Source organism: Panicum hallii, chromosome 2, assembly GCF_002211085.1.
Source record: "Panicum hallii strain FIL2 chromosome 2, PHallii_v3.1, whole genome shotgun sequence".
NCBI classification, from domain to species: domain Eukaryota; kingdom Viridiplantae; phylum Streptophyta; class Magnoliopsida; order Poales; family Poaceae; genus Panicum; species Panicum hallii.
Genome location: NC_038043.1, coordinates 24,658,153 through 24,679,336, shown reverse-complemented (window position 1 = coordinate 24,679,336; position 21,184 = coordinate 24,658,153). Strand labels below are relative to the sequence as shown.

At 43.8% G+C, this 21,184-nt stretch overlaps 1 protein-coding gene across 1 annotated transcript; it reads right to left on the bottom strand.

Moving 5' to 3' along the window:
* Positions 1-17,441: 17,441 nt before the first annotated feature.
* Positions 17,442-18,780, bottom strand: LOC112882051. Its single transcript, XM_025947025.1, has 2 exons — positions 18,216-18,780; positions 17,442-17,703 (listed from the first exon to the last, which is right to left on the bottom strand). The coding sequence occupies exons 1-2, from the start codon at positions 18,470-18,472 to the stop codon at positions 17,640-17,642; spliced, it is 321 nt and encodes a 106-aa protein (XP_025802810.1). The 5' UTR covers positions 18,473-18,780; the 3' UTR covers positions 17,442-17,639.
* Between the last annotated feature and the right edge of the window lie 2,404 nt (positions 18,781-21,184).

Genomic DNA, 21,184 nt, shown 5'->3' with positions numbered 1-21,184 from the left:
AATTGCATAAGTTTAAAAGTAGGGGTTATGATCCGGGGCTTGCCTTCCTGAGCAAAGCTAGCTTTGGGCTCTTCCATACCTTGGTTCGGGTCTTCGGCAACTTCAGTTAGATTAACTTGAGCTTTGCGCTGCTCACTCTCGGACTCTGGCACCAGCTCGTAGGTTCCGTCGGTGAGAGTCGTTGATTCTATATGAATGCATATGTATGAGTGGTTTTAATGGTACAAGATAAATAACTATTTCACTGTAAAGTTTTCATTCAACACAACTCAAGTTAAGTTATCAAGCACTTCATTTTCCTTTCCTTTGGCAGTCATTTATCAAGTACTTATCTGGATTAACTAACTTCATTAAGTAAGTGAGTGGTTTTGTCATTTCATCAATGGCCATTTTCAAAAGCAAGCATGGATTACCAAAACTACTCACAAAGATAGTTTCTGGGGTTGACATTTTTATGTAGAGCATATTACTTAAGTACAAACCCACTGTAAAATTTTTAGCCATTTTCATTCAGCAGATTATTCATGAAAAATATATTAAACAACTACTATTAGGATCAAGATCTATTTATACAGAACAAACCATGCAAGAACTGGTGCTCAATATTTTACTGAGTACTCCTAAACTTATATAAATTTTTCAGGTTTTAGTGTGCAAAATTCAGAGCATAGAAAACTAGTCAAGACACATCTACATTAATCAAGATTTGTTTCTACAAGTAGTTCCACAAGGTTTCCGTGTCTCAAACTTTTTCAACATGATAATCTACTCAAAGGTAGTCTCTGGTTAAAATTTCTTATTTTTCTCAGCACCAGAACTAGTTACTTTGATTTAGTGTAGTTTTTCTTAACTAAAAATATATGAGCAAGTTTGACAAAAGTAAAAGGTTCCAATCTTTGTCCATAGCCTTTATGCATCAAGGTTACTCCACTGAAAAAGTTTTGACCCTAAAATATCTGTAAAATAGCATGAACAAACAACTCTAGCAAAATAGCACATCAAACAAGATACCACAAAAACTACTCATAGAGACATGTTCTGGCCTTAAAATTTTTACATAGGATTTTAACAGGCAGAGACTAGTTTATAGTCTAAAAATTATTCATAGTACTATCCTAGATCAAGAGATACATTTATGGGCTATTTAAAACAAAATTCATTGTAGACCTAGTTATACTTTGTAACTAGTCATCCATCTGTGCAAAAGTAGTGGATTCATCAAGAGGGTTACAACAAATTTTAGTTTGCATTCTTCTGATTTTTCTATGATTTTAGATTGATTTTACAAGTGACAGCCTTTTGAAAATAAAAGTGCTCAGGCTCTCGCAGATAGGTCCCTGGATCTAGCAGAAAGGACCCTAACAAGAACTTAGCGATTGCAATGTAGTCCTTGGGCGGGGCGGGGCTGTTACCGGCCAAAATCCTTGAGGAAACTAGTCAGCGGTGAGGGGAAAGGGGTGGGGGAGCACGAGGAGGTTGAGGGAAACCTGTTGGTGTGCTTGGTTGGGGCTGGGGTGGCCGGAGTTGGACCGCTGGCGGTGAGCAGAAGCTCCGCCGAGGTGCGGGCAATGGGCGGTGGTAGTCCGATGAGGGAGGGCGGTTGGGGAGAACTTGCAGGTCGAGGGCAACCTGTTTAGAGCCTCGGTTTGGGTGGAGGAGGAGCGGAAAGTGGGGCTCGATGGCGAGGTCGAGTGGCGGCGTTAATGGTGGGGTGGTGGTGGTACTCGGGCATGTGTGAATAGGGGCTCGGTACAGCCCATTTATAGGCGCACAGGGAAGGGGAGGTGGAGCTGGGCGCGACACAACGGAGGGAGGCACAGCCGGGACAAGGTCGCGGAAAGGGTGCTCGACGGCAGCGTGGTGCGTGCGCGTCGGGCATGGGTGGATTCGGGGCAAGGGAGGGCGATTTCGTCATGGGCTGGTCAGGGCCTGTCGTGGCGCTGTCCTTTGGTGCAGCTCACTGGCGTAGGATACCCTGCCGTGTGGCAGTGCTTCTCTGCTGGCCGGAGCAGAATAGGGGAGGGGAGAGAAGAGAGAGGGAAGGAAGGGCCGGGATTCAAATTAAATTTTCTCAAAATTTTGAACAGAAACTTGAAAAACTCTAAACAAAAAGTTGTAGGGAATTTGAAAATCTACAACTTTTATTTTAGCCCAAAGTTCATTTGAGCCACGGTTTAAAAGTTATATTAAATTCAAGACTACTATGATTTGAATTACTAGTCATTTCTTGTGTTAAATTTTGAATTTGCAAATGGTGTTTGAAGTACACTTTGTAAGGTTCCAAAATATGAGTGTGTTTTTATACTACATTTCCATGAAATGTGGAGCATGAAAAGGTTAAAAACACAAAAGAAACAAATCTCACATACACACATACATACCCATGCACATACACATTCATACACATGCATATGCACACACATAATTAGATGCCTTGTTTCAATGATTCTGGGTTATTATGCATGATGCTATTTAGATTTTCTTGCTTAGGATTTTAAAGACCTAGGATGTAACACACGAGGTGGGGGAACAACGTCCTGGGCGGCCAAGGCCATCAGGAGGTCGCACTACCTACAAGTGGTCAAGGAAACCTTCGGACTACATGACCACGAGGTGGAGGCAACCCCACTGGAGGATGAGGCCTCCAAAGGACATTCCACGACCTTCCCTTAGCTGACCTGAGGGAAATCATCAATGCCGGCCATGACGCCCGAGATGTCATCACCACCAAATGACAAGAGCGAGTCGATCAGGAGGAATTCCGCGCCCCGATGATAGCGATCGCTATCCAGCATTCACTCGCACGGTTACTTACTTCGAGTACCCCCAAAAAGTTCAGGCCGATTGGCATTCACAAGTACGATTGCAAGCAGGATCCACAGCAATGGCAGCGCTGCTACTCTAAAACCATAGAAGTCTCAGGCGGCTCCAATAACACCAAAGTACTTTACTTCCTGATGGCATTGGAGTCAGCTCTACTCACATGGCTCGAGAGTCTCAAGCCGGACTCCATCGACTCATGGGATGAGTTGAAGAAGGCCTTCATCGACAAGTTCTAGGGCTCCATGTTAAGGGCAGGTACTCGTCACGACTTGTCTCAATGCAAACAGGAGCAGAACGAGACCCTGAGATCCTACACCTGCTGTTTCTTCGAGACACGCACCACCATCACCAACATCTCCGACAACAACATCATCGACTGCTTTCAGAACGGCTTCTACAAGAGGCACGTCTTGAGGGATTTTGGGTGCAGCCACCCCAAAATAGAGGTGGAGCTTCATGACATGATGGATCGTTGGGCGAACTAGGAAGACCAGGAGCGTGACCGCTACCCAAAGCACAGTGACGTCGGCAAACAGAACAACAACAACCGCAAAGACAGTAGAAGCCAGCGGGACTACTCGGGACCTTCCCGAAAGCGCAAGCTAGATGATGTCATCGCGGCTACTGAGCGCAATCTACACGGCGAGAAGTCAGGAACCACGCAGGAGCAGTTTGAGAAGCTGCTGCACAAGCAGTGCCCAGGGCGCCCAAAGTCCAAGCACTTGGCGTGAGAGTACTACAACCTCCGGAAGTACCTGAATGCCCCACCCCTCGACAAGGACGTGAAGAAGAAGGGCAAGGACAAGGAGGATGGGGATAAGTAGGAGGGAGATGGGTTCCAGCACCCTTCGAACACTGTCAATGTCATCTTCGGCACTGACTCCGGCTTCCCCTTGAAGCGGGCTCAAAAGCTCACTCTCCGAGAGAACATGGCAACCGAGCCCGCAACACCACAGCCCTTGAGATGGTCTGAGACTCCGATCTCCTTATCCAGGGAGGACCAGTAGACCAGCTTCTCCAAGCGGGAAAATACTCGCTGGTACTAGACCTCGTGGTGTCAGGATCCAGGTTGAATAGGGTACTCATTGATGGGGGAAGTGGGCTCAACCTACTCTTCTCAATTACCCTGAAGAAGATGGGGTTGGACATCTCCGACATACTAATCCCGAGCAAATCTCCCTTCTACGAAATTGTTCCAGGACTCTCGGCTGTACCGCTTGGATCGGTGACACTTTGAGTCACCTTTGGAATATGGGAGAATTACAGGATAGAGTGGGTCAAGTTCGAGGTGGCAAACTTTGATACTTCATATCATACCATCCTTGGAAGATCCACTCTAGCCAAATTCATGATCGTACCCCACTACACATACATGCTCTTCAAGATGCTAGCACTGCATGGGGTAATGACCTTCCATGGCAACTTGAAGAAGTCGTACGATTGCGACCAGAAAGCCATCGAATATGCCTTGACTACATGTGTGCCAGATTCTTCCGCAAAAGTACTCGCGGCTTTGTAGAAACTCTCCTAGTCTGAGATTGCAATCCCGACCAAGAAGTCGAGCCAGTCCAAGGTGAAGCCCACCGATGACGTCGGCATGAAGTCCATCCAACTGCATGAGGGTGACCCAACCAAGACAGCCCTGATCAGTGCAGGGCTGGATGACAAATAGGAAAGTGCGCTCATCTGCTTCCTTCAGGCCAACCGCGACATATTCGCATGGAAGCCAACAGATATGCTGGGGGTGCCCAAGGGTTTGATCGAGCACTCCCTAAATGTTGACCCCAAAACCATTCCAAAGAAGCAGCTACTATGCAGATTCACCCAAAACAAGAGGGAGGCAATAAAGAAAGAGATAGCTAAACTACTCGTGACTGGGTTCATCAAAGAGGTGTTCCACCTAGAGTGGTTAGCCAATAAAAGAAAATGAATAATAATGAATGGAGGATGTGTGTTGATTATACCGATCTCAACAATCCTTCGGGCTCCCACGCATCGACCAAGTCATCAACTCCACAGCCAGCTGCGTACTGCTTTGCTTCCTTGATTGCTACTCGGGCAACCATCAAATTGCCCTCAAGGAAGAAGACCAGATCAAGACCGCGTTCATCACACCCTATGGTGCGTATGCCTATACAACCATGTCCTTCAGGTTGAAGAACGCAGGTGCCACGTACCAACGAGTGATCCAACTCTGTTTCACAGGCTAGCTGGACCGCAATGTTGAAGCCTACATTGATGATATCGTCATTAAGACCAGGAACCACAACTTCTTTTTCACATCACGAAGAGACCTTCAACAGCTTGCACAAATTCTGGTGGGAAAATTTTTGATCTTTTTTTATGCAGTGTGAGTGAAACAAAAGTTCAAAAACTAAACATGCACTTTCCAGAAAATGAAACATGCCACAATAAAGTTGAAATAAGATTATGCATGGAAATAAACTATCTATATGCAAATGCAAGAATGGATAACTACCATGTTACCTCATGGCAAGAGCTCGGGTTTTGAGTCTGGAGCGAGACTCTACATACCTTGGGTTCAATTGTCGTCACCAGATGGAGTTGTCGTCGGTGATGACACTTTCTTTTGCCATGTTTTTCTCGTGGTCTTACTTGCTTCAATCTCTTTTCGCTCGAGCTCCAGAAATTTCTTACATTGGATTCTTCGCTTCACGTTACGTTGGTTATGCACCTTGACCTCCTCATGAATTCAGAGATTCTCCATGAATTTGGCAAGGGCTTTGATGGCTTCTCCAGCTCTTTCTAGGATTTCATTCGGTTGAATGCCTTGACCTGTGCGCAATGCTCGACCTTCGGTCTAAAGGCAAATCTCTCCTTCTGCAAATTGATGTCGAGTTGAATTTCTCCAGTTCCCACATCAATGTGTGCATTTGCTGAACTCAAGAAAGGCCCTCTCAAAATGAGAGGGGTCTTGATGTCGACTTCCATGTCGAGAACAACGAAATCAATAGGGATGAAGAAATTCCATATTTTCACCAGAATATTATCGGCAATCCCCGCAGGGTAATGAACCGATTGGTCTGCTAGCTGCAAACACATAGCAGTAGGAGCAAGTGCATGATGGTTAAGATTATCATAAACTAACTTGGCATGACGCTGATGCTTGCCCCCAAATCACAAAGAGCGTGCTTAAAGTGTTGAGCTCCGATTGAACTTGTGATGGTGGGGCATCCTGGGTCCTTCTTCTTCTCCGGGAGAGGATCGAGTATAGTAGCGCTACACTCCTCTATAAGCTGCACGACCTCGGTGGTTGGCAGGAACCTCTTGTTTCCATGGATATCCTTGATATACTTGGCATACGTGGGAACCTGTATAGCATCAAGAAGCGGTAAATTGACATAAAGCTTCTTGATTACCTCGACGAACTTGCTGAATTGATCGTCAGCCACCAGTGGATGAGGACTTTACCAAGGTGCATACGCACGAGCCATGTCCTTCGCCAAGTTACAAGTCATCATCAACTTGGACTCCGCGTTCGGTTCGGATTCAGTAGACCACCCTGGATGGAATCGGCCACATCTCCCTCGTATGATCAAAACTAGGTGTTCTTTGATGCGTTGGAAAGGTAACAACAGAAGCTTTCTTTTGGTTCTGTTCCTAGCTCTAGAAGGTTTGTGGATCATTTTGTGCGACCACGACACGGTGCTGCGTCACTAGTTTTGGGTGTTAACGGCCTTTGTATCGTGTCGGGCCTTAAGCCCATGTTGTGGGCACCCCCCGTCGCCCCCAACCCTAGCTTTGTCCTTCTTGGGTATAATCTTAGTAGACGCCGCCATATTAGGGTTTAGGTTTTGTTTTGTTCTAATTTTCCATTGAGAAACATACATCTTTCATTGTAACTATGACGTCAAGTCCTTCTGCTGCGAATTAGGGCCCCCGTTCTTGTTCTACACCACTGTGGCGATTAGTCCTTTCGTGTTTAGAGCTTGAACCCCATATTCATCTTTACTTCATACACATATGCGTGTTTATCCTTTCCTGCTTGTGTTCTTCGATTCGCTTGCAAGGAAAAGCCTTTTTGGCAAGGTCAATCGAGTTGTCCTTGGTTGATAACCAACAGAGCAGCGGTGTAATGATTGTAGGGGTTCGAATTATGACTGATGAGAAGCCTGGATCGCCAATGTCAAGACTCCAACAATTGAATCTATCGTACCTATCGGAAGGTCAGGCCAGTGCTACATCACTAGCCTCCTTCTCCGTTCCAGAAACGGTAAGGTGGTTGTGTCATGGTACTATCGGGAAGCCCTTGGGACTTCCTTGGTTTCTCCCTGGGTAACAGTGATGGATTTGTTGGCCTCCTCCTACACTTCATCTTCAGCATCGCTATTCCTGGCGGTTATGGTCTTCCGCCGTGTACCTGCATCCTGCGGATAGGGTGGATCTTTCATGGACTTTCCAGCTCATGTAGTCACCGCATTCACACTTTCTTTCGGGTTAACTTCCGGTTGCCTGGGTAGCTTCCCCATGTTATCGTTAGGGCAAGATGAGGCCAGCTGAGCTACTGGAGTTTCTATCATTTTATTAAAACACTGCTGATTTTTAATAACCGAGTTAAAGCTCTCCATTTATGCGGCCAGAGTCTCTAGAATTTTATCATTAGCTTGAAATTTCTTAATAATGTTATCATTATTTTGTTTGTGGCCATACACTAAGTCCTTAAGTGAGGATAGAAGCTGTTGTTAAAGTTGTTACCTTGCTGTTGGCCGAAGGGAAGGATGGGCTTGGAGTTCAAACCTTGCTAAGGATGGTAGCCTGAGTTATTGGGATTGCCATTCCCAATGAAATTCACGTCCTCTTGAGTCGACGGGCAAGTGTTGCCCTAGCGCCAGGGATTGCCACATGTCTCACATGTGATCCAAGACTCCATGATCTGGTTGACCTCCTTGTGAGGAGACTCCAGCTTTTTCATGAGAAGGTCCATCTTGGCTGCCAGCATATTTATACCTTTGATCTGGTGTACTCCTTTAGCATGGGTCGGCTGCCTAACTCCCTTCCAAATCTGGTTGGAGGAAATCTTGTCAACGAGCGCCTTAGCTCTTGTAACATCGAGAGAGAGGAATGCTCCTCCAGCTGCTGCGTCTATTTGGTCTTGCGCTCGTTGGCTCGGGCCATGAAAGAAGTTTTGAATGATCAGCCACTCTTCCATGCCATGGTATGGGCATGCTGCAATGTATTTCTGGAGATGTACCCAGGCTTCCGGGATTGTCTCATCCTGGAGTTGTTGAAAGCTAGAAATCCTATTTTGTAAGGCATTGGTCTTGCCCACCGGAAAATACTTGGCCAGGAAAGCACTAGAATAGGCATGCCAAATGGTGAATGCATCCTTGTTGGTGTAGAACCATGTCTTTGCTTTCCAGAAAATTCTGAAGATGGGCGTTGGCATCCTCTGATGCCTTACCACAGAAGGGACTTTCTTGGACCGTGTTGACAAGTCCAGTCTTCAGCTCAAAGCCTTCATTTCCTTAGTCGGTCTTTAGTCCAATAGGAATATGGCTGCTGGACGGGGCTGAGAACTGATGAAGTGTCTTCTAACCCATGGGTGATGAAGCTAGTGTTGTCGAACCTTGGCCTAAGGAAAGTTTCTTCTGAGGTGGAATTACTCCACGTCGGACAATTCTCCCAATTCTTTCTAGATTCGGGTTGAAGTTTTATGGTAGATCGAAACCGGTCATGTATTGCTCTACATATATCACAAAGATAAAGAGAGCAATGGTAAGCCGACTAAAATTAGCAGTGATAAATTAGTAAATTTTATCAAACTATTCAACGATATCTTTAGCACCAATTGCTTTCATGGGAATGGCACTAGAAATGCTTGTTGGCGTTTCTTATGCCGAATAGAATTGATATTCTGCAAGCACATAGAATTACCGCTGTAGCATTTTACCTTGGAGTATTCCAGGGTATTGTAAATTTCCTCGGGGAAGCACTATGGTTAAAGAGTACCGAAGAAGCAAGTGATAAACTTTACCAGAGATATCAACCAACAAATATAGTGGGGGTAAGCCAATATGATAGATAAGATAATGGCCAAGCGGTCACTGTTTGACACACAAGACTCTTTACCTTAGAGCGGTAAGGTAGCTGGGAGGACAAAGAGCGAGAAAGACTCCTAAAACACTTCTAAACTAACGAGCTAGCCTCACTAGACTAAACCTTACTTCTAACTAGTTATCGGGAACCTAGAACTTACTTCGGCGGACAGAGAGAGGAAGGACTACAGAAAGGGGTGAGAGGGGAGTCCAACGGCAAACGGCAACCACTGCTATTAAAACACCCAAATTTGGTGGACTATGAGGGACAGACAGGGCTGTCACTATCGATGTTTAGCCGCCAAGCCTTCCGAGGGATACCCCAAGGTAGTAGATTTGTAGGTAAGGTGTCGCCGAAATCAGGAACTCGAAGGTAAAAGCAACACAAGGTTTAGACAGGTATGGGTCACGGTGTGCATAATACTCTACGTTCTGTATGGTGGTTTGTATTGCCTTAGATTGGTTATGCCTTGGAGGGGGTTCCTGCCCGCCCTTATATAGTCTGGAGGATAGGTTTACATGGAATCCTAGACCGATACTAGATTAGGAGTCCTACTTGAGTACCGTTGGTATTTCATAACATTCACGAATAGAATCTACAAGCGCACGGATATACCGTTGTAGCACTTCACCAGGAGAGTATTCAGGGTATCGTATATTTCTCGAGGAAAGGAGGTGTAAAGGTCTTCTAGCTAGTTTACCTAAGGAAAAGAGAGAAGATAGGATGGTCCTGGATAGTGTGGTTGACTAAGGATAGAGACTCTTAGGAATGATAAGCTTAGCTATTACTCGCTTGCTTCAAGTACCGGTTTACACCTAGTCTGCCAAGTGCCTCCGGCTATTAGCTCTACGCCCAACCTGAATATGGAGGGATACGAAGGATGGACGCGGCTGTCACCACCTGCCGCCTACCTCTCAAACCATGGAGAACGGTAGCAAACAAAGGTAACTTCAAGCATAGACACCACATCTACGCTGTCCATTACTGCTTCTAGCCCCAGCCAAACTCTATCTTAAGACTCAAGTCTTTAAGCTAGAAACAACGGTTCAAGAACAAACAATGATCCCGCAAGCGAATGATAACAAAGACTTATCTTTAATAAGAACTCACCACCGTAGATGAGCCCGAGTACTTACTCCAAAGAGGTTTGTATCGGCCGAGGTACAAGTAGAGGGAGGCCGACAACTCTGGTTCTCCTCTTGGACTTCTCCTCCACACACTCCCTAACCTACTCTACTAAGGAGCTCTAAAAGGTGAAGTCCTCCCTTCTCTTCCTCTTCTCCAAAATGGTGTGTGTGAATGAGGGGGGGGGGGGGGGAAGGCCTCCTTTTATAGCTTGAGAGGTCGGTTCCCTCCATCTCTTCATATGGAAACATTGGCCACCATCACCAAAAAGATAAGGATGATCTTCCCACCAAAGAATGGGTAGCTGGGAAGGTGTCCAGGTTCGACCGACCCTTGGGTTTGGCCGACCCCAGGTGGCGCCCCCTCGGCTCCACCTTCGTTTGGACAACTAACATGTGGGTCCTGGTGTTGATCCTTGGTGATTTATGCCTTGACGGGCCCGTTTGGTCTGATTTGTGCGCCCTTCGATCCTGTGTAACACAAAATATGATCTTCTCTGCATTTTTTGTGTGTGTCATGTGCGTTTTTCCTTGATTTCTGTATCTGGGTACCTGCATATCACAATTCACCAAAACTTGTGGAGTTGGTTAGAATAAAGCCCTATAGCTAAGTTTGGTGATTAATTTTATATCAAATGATGTAGAGGTTGACGGTTGATTTTGTGATTTAAGCATCATCAACAACACCCCCACACTTAGCCCTTTGCTCATCCTCGAGCAAAGGTTGAAGGACTAAGGTGGATGTAACTCCTTGGATGTAACCTGCATACAAGTTATTCCAAGTTTCTCCTAAACTTGTGAAATTTTTGAGTGTCTACCAAGCTTATCTTGATGACTGAGGTTTGGAATGGTGCAGACTTCAAGTCCCTTAGCCTTCCTTGCTTAGAAACTTGGGTTTTTACTTTTGAAACAAGAGATAGATTTGCTCCTCAAATTGTTCTCTTGAATCTCTCTTTGTGTTTGGAAACTCTTACCAAGGCAAAGTGATACCTTATTATTCACCTACCTCTAATCAGGCTTATGTGGAGCTTAGGGTAGGATAAATAGGCATACTTGTTTTTCATATGTTGCTAAGTCAAAAGTTGGATCTGAGAAGAAACAAGTGATGCAATCTGATCAGGATGTGCAAGGGTGTGAAAATTTTGTGGATTTTTGTATGAACTCTTCTTTTATATTTGTATGACTCTGTCTCCCTTTTTTTGGATATGGGCTACCTTTCTTTCTCTCTCTGTTTTTTTCCTTCTTGGACTTGAATATGTCCAAATCATGCTTTTATTTCTCCATCATTTTTTATGCATAGGCCATACCTATCTTTTGTACATTTGGAGAGACTCATATTGCGCATGGAGTCTTTATTTAAGAGATGGATGGATGGTATGATTTTGCTCAACTTCTAGTGTAGAAGTCGGCATATATGTTAGTGGATTATACATCATCTTGATCATGAAAGCATGAAAGGTTTCTAGCAAGGGTCACAAAGTTTGACAAAGCTCAAATCCAAGATAAGAAGCATAATCATAAGGTTTTTGCAAGGTGATCATTCTTTGGCTTTGGTAGGAGTCTAACAACTGAGGAGCCGAGCTAGAGAATTTTGAAAAATTTTCATAAAAGATAACCCAAGTACTTTGCAAGGAAGAATTTGGTTCCATTCATCCATCCATGTCACAAAAGTCAATCTTTAGATAGCATGGGTTCCCTATAAAATTTTTGTTCACAAGAACAAGGCAAAAGACTAGGAATAAAGAGTATGCATGTTTATCATGAAGTGCATGGAGTACAAGGACATCTTTATTATTTTTATATTGGATTAATCAGAGTCAATTTTATTTAAGCAGGGAGGTGTGCGAGTTTGAAGTGCAAACCAGCGTGTTGGATGAAGTAGGGGCTGGATGGGCCCCACATGAGTTTGGTCAACCATTTGGGTCGACCGACCCCTTTGTGGGTCACCAGGTCCTCATCCTTGGCATGTTGTATGGTGCCAGCCTGTGTTGTGATTTCGGAGATATTCCCCGCACACTTGTTTCTATGCCTATTTTATTTGAGACAAAGACACACTAGAGGCAAAGACCCTGCCGGTTTGAAAACCGGGGAGTGCAGATTTTATTGAATTTCAAACATAGGGGCTCTCATGTTGGTCCAGAAGATGTATGTTATCAAAATCAACCAAATTAATGAAATCTACTACTTCATTTAGATCAGAAGGCGTAAGGAAAACTTTTAAACAATGACAATTTACCTTGGAAATCTTACCCTCGTCATCTTGGATCGTGATTGCCCCGTGTGGAGATTTGTTGATGACGGTGTATGGTCCTATCCATTTGCTGCGTAGTTTTCCGTGCCCGAAGAGCTTCACCCTAGAATTAAAAAGAAGTACCTTGTCTCCTGCTTTGAATTCCTTGGGCCTGATCCTCTTGTCGTGTCATCTCTTTGTTCTGTATTTGTATATCTTGGCACTGTGATAAGCTTTTTCTCTCCATTCCTCTAACTGGGACAGTTTGATCTTCCTCTTTCTCCCTGATAGCTTACTATCCATGTTCCAAGTTCGGATGGCCTAGTGGGCCTTGTGCTCCAACTCAACTGGTAAATGGCATGTTTTCCATAAACTAGTTGGTATGGTGACATGCCTATGGGGGTCTTGAATGTTGTCCTGTATGCTCAAAGTGCATCACGCAGCCTATTTTTCCATCCTTTCCCCATTTCATTCATCGTCTTCTGCAGAATGTTCTTTATCTGCTTATTAGATGTTTCTGCTTGGCCGCTGATCAATGGATGGTACGGAATTGTGATGTTATGCTATGCCCCAAGCTCTCTCAAAAAGCTTCGGAAGGTCTTGTCAATGTAATGCGATCCTCCATCACTTATGACCATCCTGGGAGTGCCCAAGTGAGGGAAAATGATTTCATGGAACATCTTGCGGGCGTGCTTGGCATCGGCTGCTCTGCATGGTAGTGCTTTCACCCACTTGGACACATAGTCGACGACGACCAGGATGTACTCGCAGTCCTTGGACTTTGGGAATAATCCCATGAAGTCGATGCCCCACACATTGAATAGTTTGACTTGAAGGTTGTAGTTGAGGAGCATTTCATCGCGAGTGGTGATGCCACCATGCATCTGACACTTCCGGCATCATCGTATGAACTATCGGGTGTCCTCATACATCGACGGCCAATAGAATCCACTTTGCCATATTTTCACCTGAGTGCGAAATACACCAAAGTGGCCTCCATATGGTGTGGTGTGGCACTTCTCAATGATTTGGAACCCTTTAGCTTTCGGGACGCATCCTCGGAGCAGGCCATCGGTGCATACCATGTAAAGGTATGGATCATCCCATAGGTGTCATCTGCTCTCGTACAACAGCTTCTTTGTGTTTTCTCCAGGTGGTACGTATCCTGAAACCATGAAATCCATAATGTTTCATACCATGGTTTGGAGTCTGTTACCTTCAGTAGCATGTCGTCGCGTAGGAAATCGTTGATGGGAAGATCCTGCATGTTAGAGATAGGCATACACGATAAATGATTGGCAATAGTATTTTCTACTCCTTTCTTATCTTTAATTTATAGATCAAATTCTTGGAGTAGCAAGATCCATCTTAGCAAGCATGGTTTAGCATCTTTCTTGGTGAGCAAGTATTTCAAAGCAGCATGATCAGTAAAAATGATAACTTTGCACCAACCAAATAAGATCTAAATTTATCGATTGCAAAAACAACAGCTAGGAGCTATTTTTCCATGGTAGCATAATTTAATTGAGCTCCTTTCAGGGTTTTACTTGCATAAGCAATTGCATGATGCTTTTTATCTTTGGTTTGGCCAAGGACTGCCCCAACAACATAATCACTTGCATCACACATTATTTCGAAAGGGAGCGTCCAACCAGGGGGTTGTATGATTGGAGCTGAAATGAGTGCTTCTTTTAAAATATGAAAGGATTTTAAACACTCATCGGTAAACTCAAAAGGCGCGTCCTTAGCTAGAAGGTTCGTGAGAGGTCTAGCGATCTGAGAAAAGTCCTAAATGAAGCATCGATAGAACCCCGCGTGACCTAGGAAGCTACGAGTCCCTTTTACGTTCACCAGAGGTGGGAGCTTTTCTATGACTTCAATCTTTGGCTCTGTCCACCCCAGTTCCCCTCTCGGACACAAGATGCCCAAGCACGATGCCTTCTTGGACCATGAAATCGCACTTCTCCCAGTTTAGCACCAGGTCCTTTTCTTGGCATCTCTACAAAACCTTGTCCGAGTTCTCGAGACAATGATCGAAGGTTTTCCCGTAAATGGAGGAATCATCCATAAAGACCTCCATAATCTATTCGATCATGTCGGAGAACATTGACATCATGCACCTTTGGAATGATGCGGGTGCATTGCAAAGCCCAAATGACATCCTTCGGTAAGCATACGTTCCATAAGGGCAAGTGAAAGTGGTTTTGCTCTGATCATCGGGGTGGATGGGGATTTGGTGGTAACCCGAATACCCATCAAGGAAATAGAAAGAAAGAGTGCTTCGCTAGCTGCTCTAACATTTCATCAATGAAGGGCAGCAGGAAGTGATCTTTCTTCGTGGCTAAGTTGAGCTTATGTAATATATGCACATCCTCCACCCCATGACGGTTCATTGTGGCATTAGCTCATTTTTACTATTCTCAATGACCGTCATTCTCCCTTCTTTTGCACTTCTTGAATAGGGCTCACCCACTCGCTATGAGGTACAGGATAGATTATCCCAGCATGCAGAAGCTTGAGAACCTCCTTCTTGACGACCTCCCTTGTCGCATTCTTAAGCCTATACTGAGGCTCCCTAGAAGGTCTGCTGGCTGGGTCTATAGGAATGTGATGAGTGCAGAGGGTAGGGCTGATTCCCATAAGGTCCTGGAGCGAGTAACCGAAAACAGGCCTATGCATATCTAAGATGGCTAACGGCTTGGTTGTCTCCTTACAGGAAAGTCTATCACTAATGATGACGGGAGACTCCGTGTGACCATTCAAGAAAGCATAGCGTAGGCCACAAGGAAGGGGTTTCAACTCGATTGATGGTTGTGCTGGCCGTTCGTGAGTTGGGAGATCAAGGGTTTCTTCTAAATCATCTTCTTCTTGGATGAAGAGTTCAACATCTTTTTCTAAGGATGACTCAGAAGGTTCAAAAGGTGAGATGGCCATCACTTCCTCAATCGGGTCTGACTAGGGGAGAAATTCTGCTGGAGAATTCTATGTCCTAGAAATCGGAATTGAAAAAGTTTCTCTCCCTAGTCTAACGTTGAGAGTTCCTAGTGTGGGTACTTCTAGGAACAATTTTTCGACGGGGTGCCCGATTGAAATGTCGAAGTCATGGACATCGAACACATGAAAAATCAAGGGCGACCTCGACGTCGTCGTGGAGTATGCACACGTCATGCAAAATCCCGATCCCTTCTAGGATGGAACTTGGTGGATCCCTGAAGGTTCTATTAGTTGGAACTAAAGGTTGTTCTCCCAGATACGAAAGTGCATAAGAGGCAGACATGATGTTTGCTCCAACCATGGGATTGTAGAAGACTTTTCCCAAAGTTACCTGGATATGGCATTGAATGGTTAAGGAAGGAGCACATATTTGAATTTCTTCAGAAGAAAGCTCTCCCTCCTGTACCTAGTCGCTGCTCATGACAGTGGTTAAATCTCTAATGGTCTCTTTAAGTAAATTCTTATCAAGAGGCTCGGTAGGACCTACTGGAACTGGGGGTCTCTTTTGATGAAAGTACTTCGAGGTATTTCCGGAGTCTTCAAACAAATCTTCCTCGAATTCGAAGGGAAACTTAGGAGGTTGAATTTCTTCTTCCTCCATGGTTTCTGGTTCGGGTGAAGGCTTCAAGGATGAGTCTGGGTAGGTAAGAGGTGTGCCGACTCAATCAACGGGACTTCCTCATGTCTTGAGGGCTCTACTACCGGGAGGGACTCAGTGAAGTAGGTGTTTTCTAGGATGGGTTCTAGAAGGGCTTCTCCTTCAGCAGTGGTTTTATGGGTGAACGATCTGTAGGGCAGACTCCTTGCTAAGACCTAACCAAAAGTGTTGTAGCAACACATGGTCGGGGATAGACAAGTCTGGGCCGGCATGGGTAAACTGTGAAAACCTGGCCCAGGCTGCACCTATAGTTTCCTTCTCGCCCTGATGAAAGTCGAGGATCTCTTTCCGTAGGGAAGCAATGCGAGAAATAGGGAAGAGCGCAAGACAGAACTTGTCCCTTAGTTCATCCCACTCTCCGTTTACCCTTCCCTACGTTATGGGTGTACCATTGTTTCGCTCTCTCATCAAGGGAGAAAGTAAACAACTTCCACTGAAGTGTTTCTTGTGCCATTCCCTCAATGGTTAGGCACGAGCACAATTTCTCGAACTCTCGCAGGTGGTGATAGGGATTTTCATCGTCAAAACCTGAGAAGGGTTGTTCCCGAACCATGGTAATGAAGCCAGGACGGAGTTCATAGCCAGAAGCTGTGATGGGCTTGGATGATTGGGGTGGCTCTAAGAACTCACCCTTGGGAGCAGAAAGTTTTTGGATAGAAATGTGCTCCATGGTAAGAAAACGATAAAATAAGGAGAAAGTTAAAAGAAAGGATAACGCGCAAACTAGGTTCGAAGACAACTACAGCAATCGTTCCTGGCAACGGCGTCAAAAATGATTGTTGGTATTTCTTAACGTTCACGGATAGAATCCGCAAGTGCACGGATATACTACTGTAGCACTTCACCTCGGAGAGTATTAAGGGTATTGTATATTTCTCAAGGAACGGATGTGTAAAGGTCTTCTAGCTAGTTTTACCCAAGGAAAAGAGATAAGATAGGATGGTCCTAGGTTGTGTGGTTGACTAAGGATAGAGACTCTTAGGAAAGATAAGCTTAGCTATTACTCGCTTTTTTCGGGCACCTGTTTACACCTGGTCTGCCAAGTGCCAATAGTGGAAATCAATGCTTCAGTGACAGGTGACTTTCATCACTGTAAAAGTCAAATACATCATACAGGGAGTTCTATGACGAACTTGTAACGAATTTTCCTTCGTGATACAGGTCGTGTCGAGTTAGATCTACCATGACAAAATTCCTAAAAATATCACAGAACGGATTTTATCTATGACGAAAAAACTTTCATGACGGAAGCATTTTTTAGTTTTGTGACGCGTCGCAAAACATCACAAAATTCCAGATCCACGTAGCCATAAGCCCGCTAGCCCAGCCCAGGCCCAAAACTAGTGACGAAAATAGCCCGCTGGCTAAACCCAGTCCCAAAATTAGTGACGAAAATAAACATCACGAATCATCATCACGTACGAAAAATGTCACAGATTGAATCACCACGTCACAACTTGGTCAGCATGGATACTGACGTAACAACCTAGTTGCAGGCCCATTTATTTATGGGCTCAGCCCATGCTAGGAGCTTTATTTTCATGTAGCTCATAAATTTAGAGGCCAATCTAAATCTATACGTATGTGGGCCGAGCCCATTTTAGCATCCCAAATTACATACAAAAATACTCTAAAATAAAAATAGGTAGCAAAACCACTTTTGAACTACCGGATACACTTAGAATGATAGAATCTGGTACAAAACAAAAAACAAAACACCACATATGTTATCTCTTCTGCCTTCTGTTTATTCCTAGCATCTTATTCTCAACCAATCTCTTCTAACTGCTTGCTCCTTCCTGCATCTACTCCTCAACCTGAAAAGCACGAGTCACAAAATAATATCAAAAGGCAATATTTGCAAATGAAACTACGTAGCTTGCACAAGGCTACATAAATGTCCCAAGGTTGTTATCAACTTTGAAATGCTGAATATTGAGCTTAGGCGTGCAAGTGCAGCTTGTGCAATGACTAGTGAAAGCAAAAGGCACATGCCAGCAGAGGATTGAACTGGAAAAGGTGGGACTAATAACTTGATTCTGCCTAGAGAAGCAATCAAGCAGCAGTACCTGTGCTTTCATGTCATCGAGCACTGAACAATTTCATATGTTCAGATCTACATTACAGAGGAATTTTCATGCTTATTCTTTCAGTCAATCCGAGCATTATGGTTCAGACTATGCACTATAAGTTCAGAGCATTAGTACAAGGCACCAACACACTAGCAGAAAAACAAAATCACAACGTAAGCAGTCAGCATATCATCGAACATGCGCAACAGTGACGACTGGAAAAATAGGAACAACACAAAACAAGATACGCACCGTACCATTCAGGCATTTGCTCGAACAGGTTGCAGGCCGCTGGATTTAGGCACTGCAATGGCCGCCAGAGTTGTAGGAGGCGCCCGACGGAGGAGAGAGAGAGGAGGCTAGGGACAGTGCGGCCCTCGTGATGGGGAAGAAAGATGAGACCGGCGGTGGCCCACTCGCCCCCAGTAGCCGCGCAGCACAGCCGCTTGCTCGTGGCCTGCCGCCCGCCGCCACCATGGGGCGGAGCAACACCACCTGCATCAGCTCGCCGCATCCCTGGGGGGTTGCGCCATCCCGGGACACTGCGCCCTGCTGCCGCACCGGGCCCACGCGAAGCTCGCAGCCGCGGAGGCCCCGGACTGACCTCCTCGCGAGCGCCGGCTGCGAGTACGTCACCACGGGCGCCGGTGACGGGACGGAAAAGCGGCGGCAGGAGCGGCAGCGATGGGAGGCCGAGCCGCCGAGGTGGAGCACGACGGGAGGAAGAGGTGGAGGCGCATGGGGAGCGCCAGATCCGAGGAGAAGTGGCTAGGGTCTGAGAAGAGGGAGAGAGAGAGAGGCAGAGAGGTAAAGGGAGGAGTGGCTACGGTTCGAGGGGTTTTGGTCAGGTTTTTTATTTATCTCAGATTTAATCGTTGGATCAGATTGAACAATAAAAATAAGTTAAATCTTAGCAGAAAATAGACTATTACTATCCTTTCGACCCCTTTAACATATTTTTTCCTTTTCATTTTATTTGCACCATTGTGAAGTAATACATAAAAATAATTGTTTTATATAGATCAATACATTTTTTATATGTAATAGACTACATATAATATGTGTTGTAGAAGTTTTAAAGTTTTTGAAGTCGATTTACCATTTTCTATATATTAAATGAATTTCTACATAGTTAACAAAATTAATTCTAAATTGAACTACATGTGCACGTAATAAGATTCAAAAAATTGCACAAAACATATTTTAGTCCATATCTTGGAGATATATGAAAAATTCAACTATCTTGGATAATTCAAACTTCTTTCTCTAAATAACCACATAATAATTGCAATAATATCTAAATTTGGTCAGAAAATTCTACAGATCGATAAGATAATATATTTTTGTCCATAAGCTTTCTATAAAAAACTTAAATAGTTTTAGTAAAGCTGGACCATACATTGTTCACAAAAGGATACATCTCTCACATAGATTCTTATAACTCAAGTGAAAGTTTGAGATTTGAGTAACTCATAATATTTTCGAATTCGTATGCACCTCAAATTTGGACACAAGCTTATTTTTGTCCTAACAATAGAAAATATAAGTTTACGTTACCAATGGTTATGCAAAAACATAATTCTATATTGCCTATTTGGATGGAAGAAAATAAGTCATATGTAAAAGATCCAAGAAACAGAAATTAGCATACAAACAAATACCATTAAATGAAAGATCATGATTTTAGAAAACTCTAGAAATAAGAACCATTAAATTTTGAGTTCATATGAGGGAGAAATACCAATTATAAATTTTAATTCTAAATTAAAAAGAGAAAGATTAAACATACCTGTGTTCTTCACCATGCCATGCAGGTTGTGCGACTTAGTATTTGTATATTAATGCTTCGTAATAAATACAAATGGTGGTGCAACATAGTGGTAAGAACCCTTGTTGTTGTAGTTGAAAGGTCACGTTTTGAATCCTCTTGCACCATGTGTTTCTTTCATTTTTTAGCTCTGGCAGGTTGTTTGACTTATATTTCTAAATTAATGCTTCATAATAATCACAAATAGTGCTGCAGTGTAGTGGTAAAGTCCTTAGTTCCTATAGTAGGAGGTCACGGTTCAACTTCTCTTGGGCCATGTCTTCTTTCTTTTTTTCATTTTATCTCTAGCAGGTTGTGCGACTTTGTATTTGTTTTTTTTCATTTTATCTCTACCAGGTTGTGCGACTTCATATTTATATATTAATGCTTCATAAAAATTATAAATGGTGGTGCAGCATAGTGGTAAGACCCTTGTTGCTGTAGTTGGGAGGTCACGGTTCCAATCCTCCTGCATCATGTTTAAAATTAACGCTTCCTAATAATCACAAATAGTGGTGCAATGTAGTGGTAAGACACTTATTCCTGTAGTAGGAGTTATATTTATAAATTAATGCTTCGTAATAATCACAAATAGTGGTGCAGTGTAGTGGTAAGACCCTTGTTCCTGTAGTTGGAGGTTATTCTTTCTTTTTTTCATTTTATCTCTAGCAAGTTGAGACCCTTGTTCTTGTAGTATGAGTTATATTTATAAATTAACGCTTCATAATATCATAAATAGTAGTGTGGTGTAGTGGTAAGACCTTGTTCCTGCAGTAGGAGGTCGCGGTTCAACTCCTCCTAGGCCATGTTTACTTTCTTTTTTTTATTTTATCTCTAGCAGGTTGCATGACTTAGTATTTGGCTTTTTTTCATTTTATCTCTAGCAGGTTGTGTGACTTAGTATTTGTATTAACGCTTCGTAAAAGTTACAATTTTTTTCATTTTATCTCTAGCAGGTTGTGCGACTTAGTGTTTGGCTTTTTTTCATTTTATCTCTAGCAGGTTGTGCGACTTAGTATTTGTATTAACGCTTCGTAAAAATTACAAATGGTGGTGTAGCATAGTGGTAAGACCCTTGTTGCTATAGTTGGGAGGTCAGGGTTCGAATCCTCTGCACCATATTTTTCTTTCTTTTATATTTATAAATTAACGCTTCGTAATAATCACAAATAGTGGTGTAGTGTAGTGGTAAGACCCTTGTCCCTGTAGCAGGAGATAATGGTTTGACTCCTCCTAGGCCATGTTTACTTTCTTTTTTTCATTTCATCTCTAGCAGGTTGTGCATAAGGCTTCGTAAAAATTATAATTTTTTTCATTTTATCTCTAGCAGGTTGTGCGACTTAGTATTTTTATTAACGCTTCGTAAAAATTACAAATGGTGGTGTAGCACAGTGGTAAGACCCTTGTTGCTATAGTTGG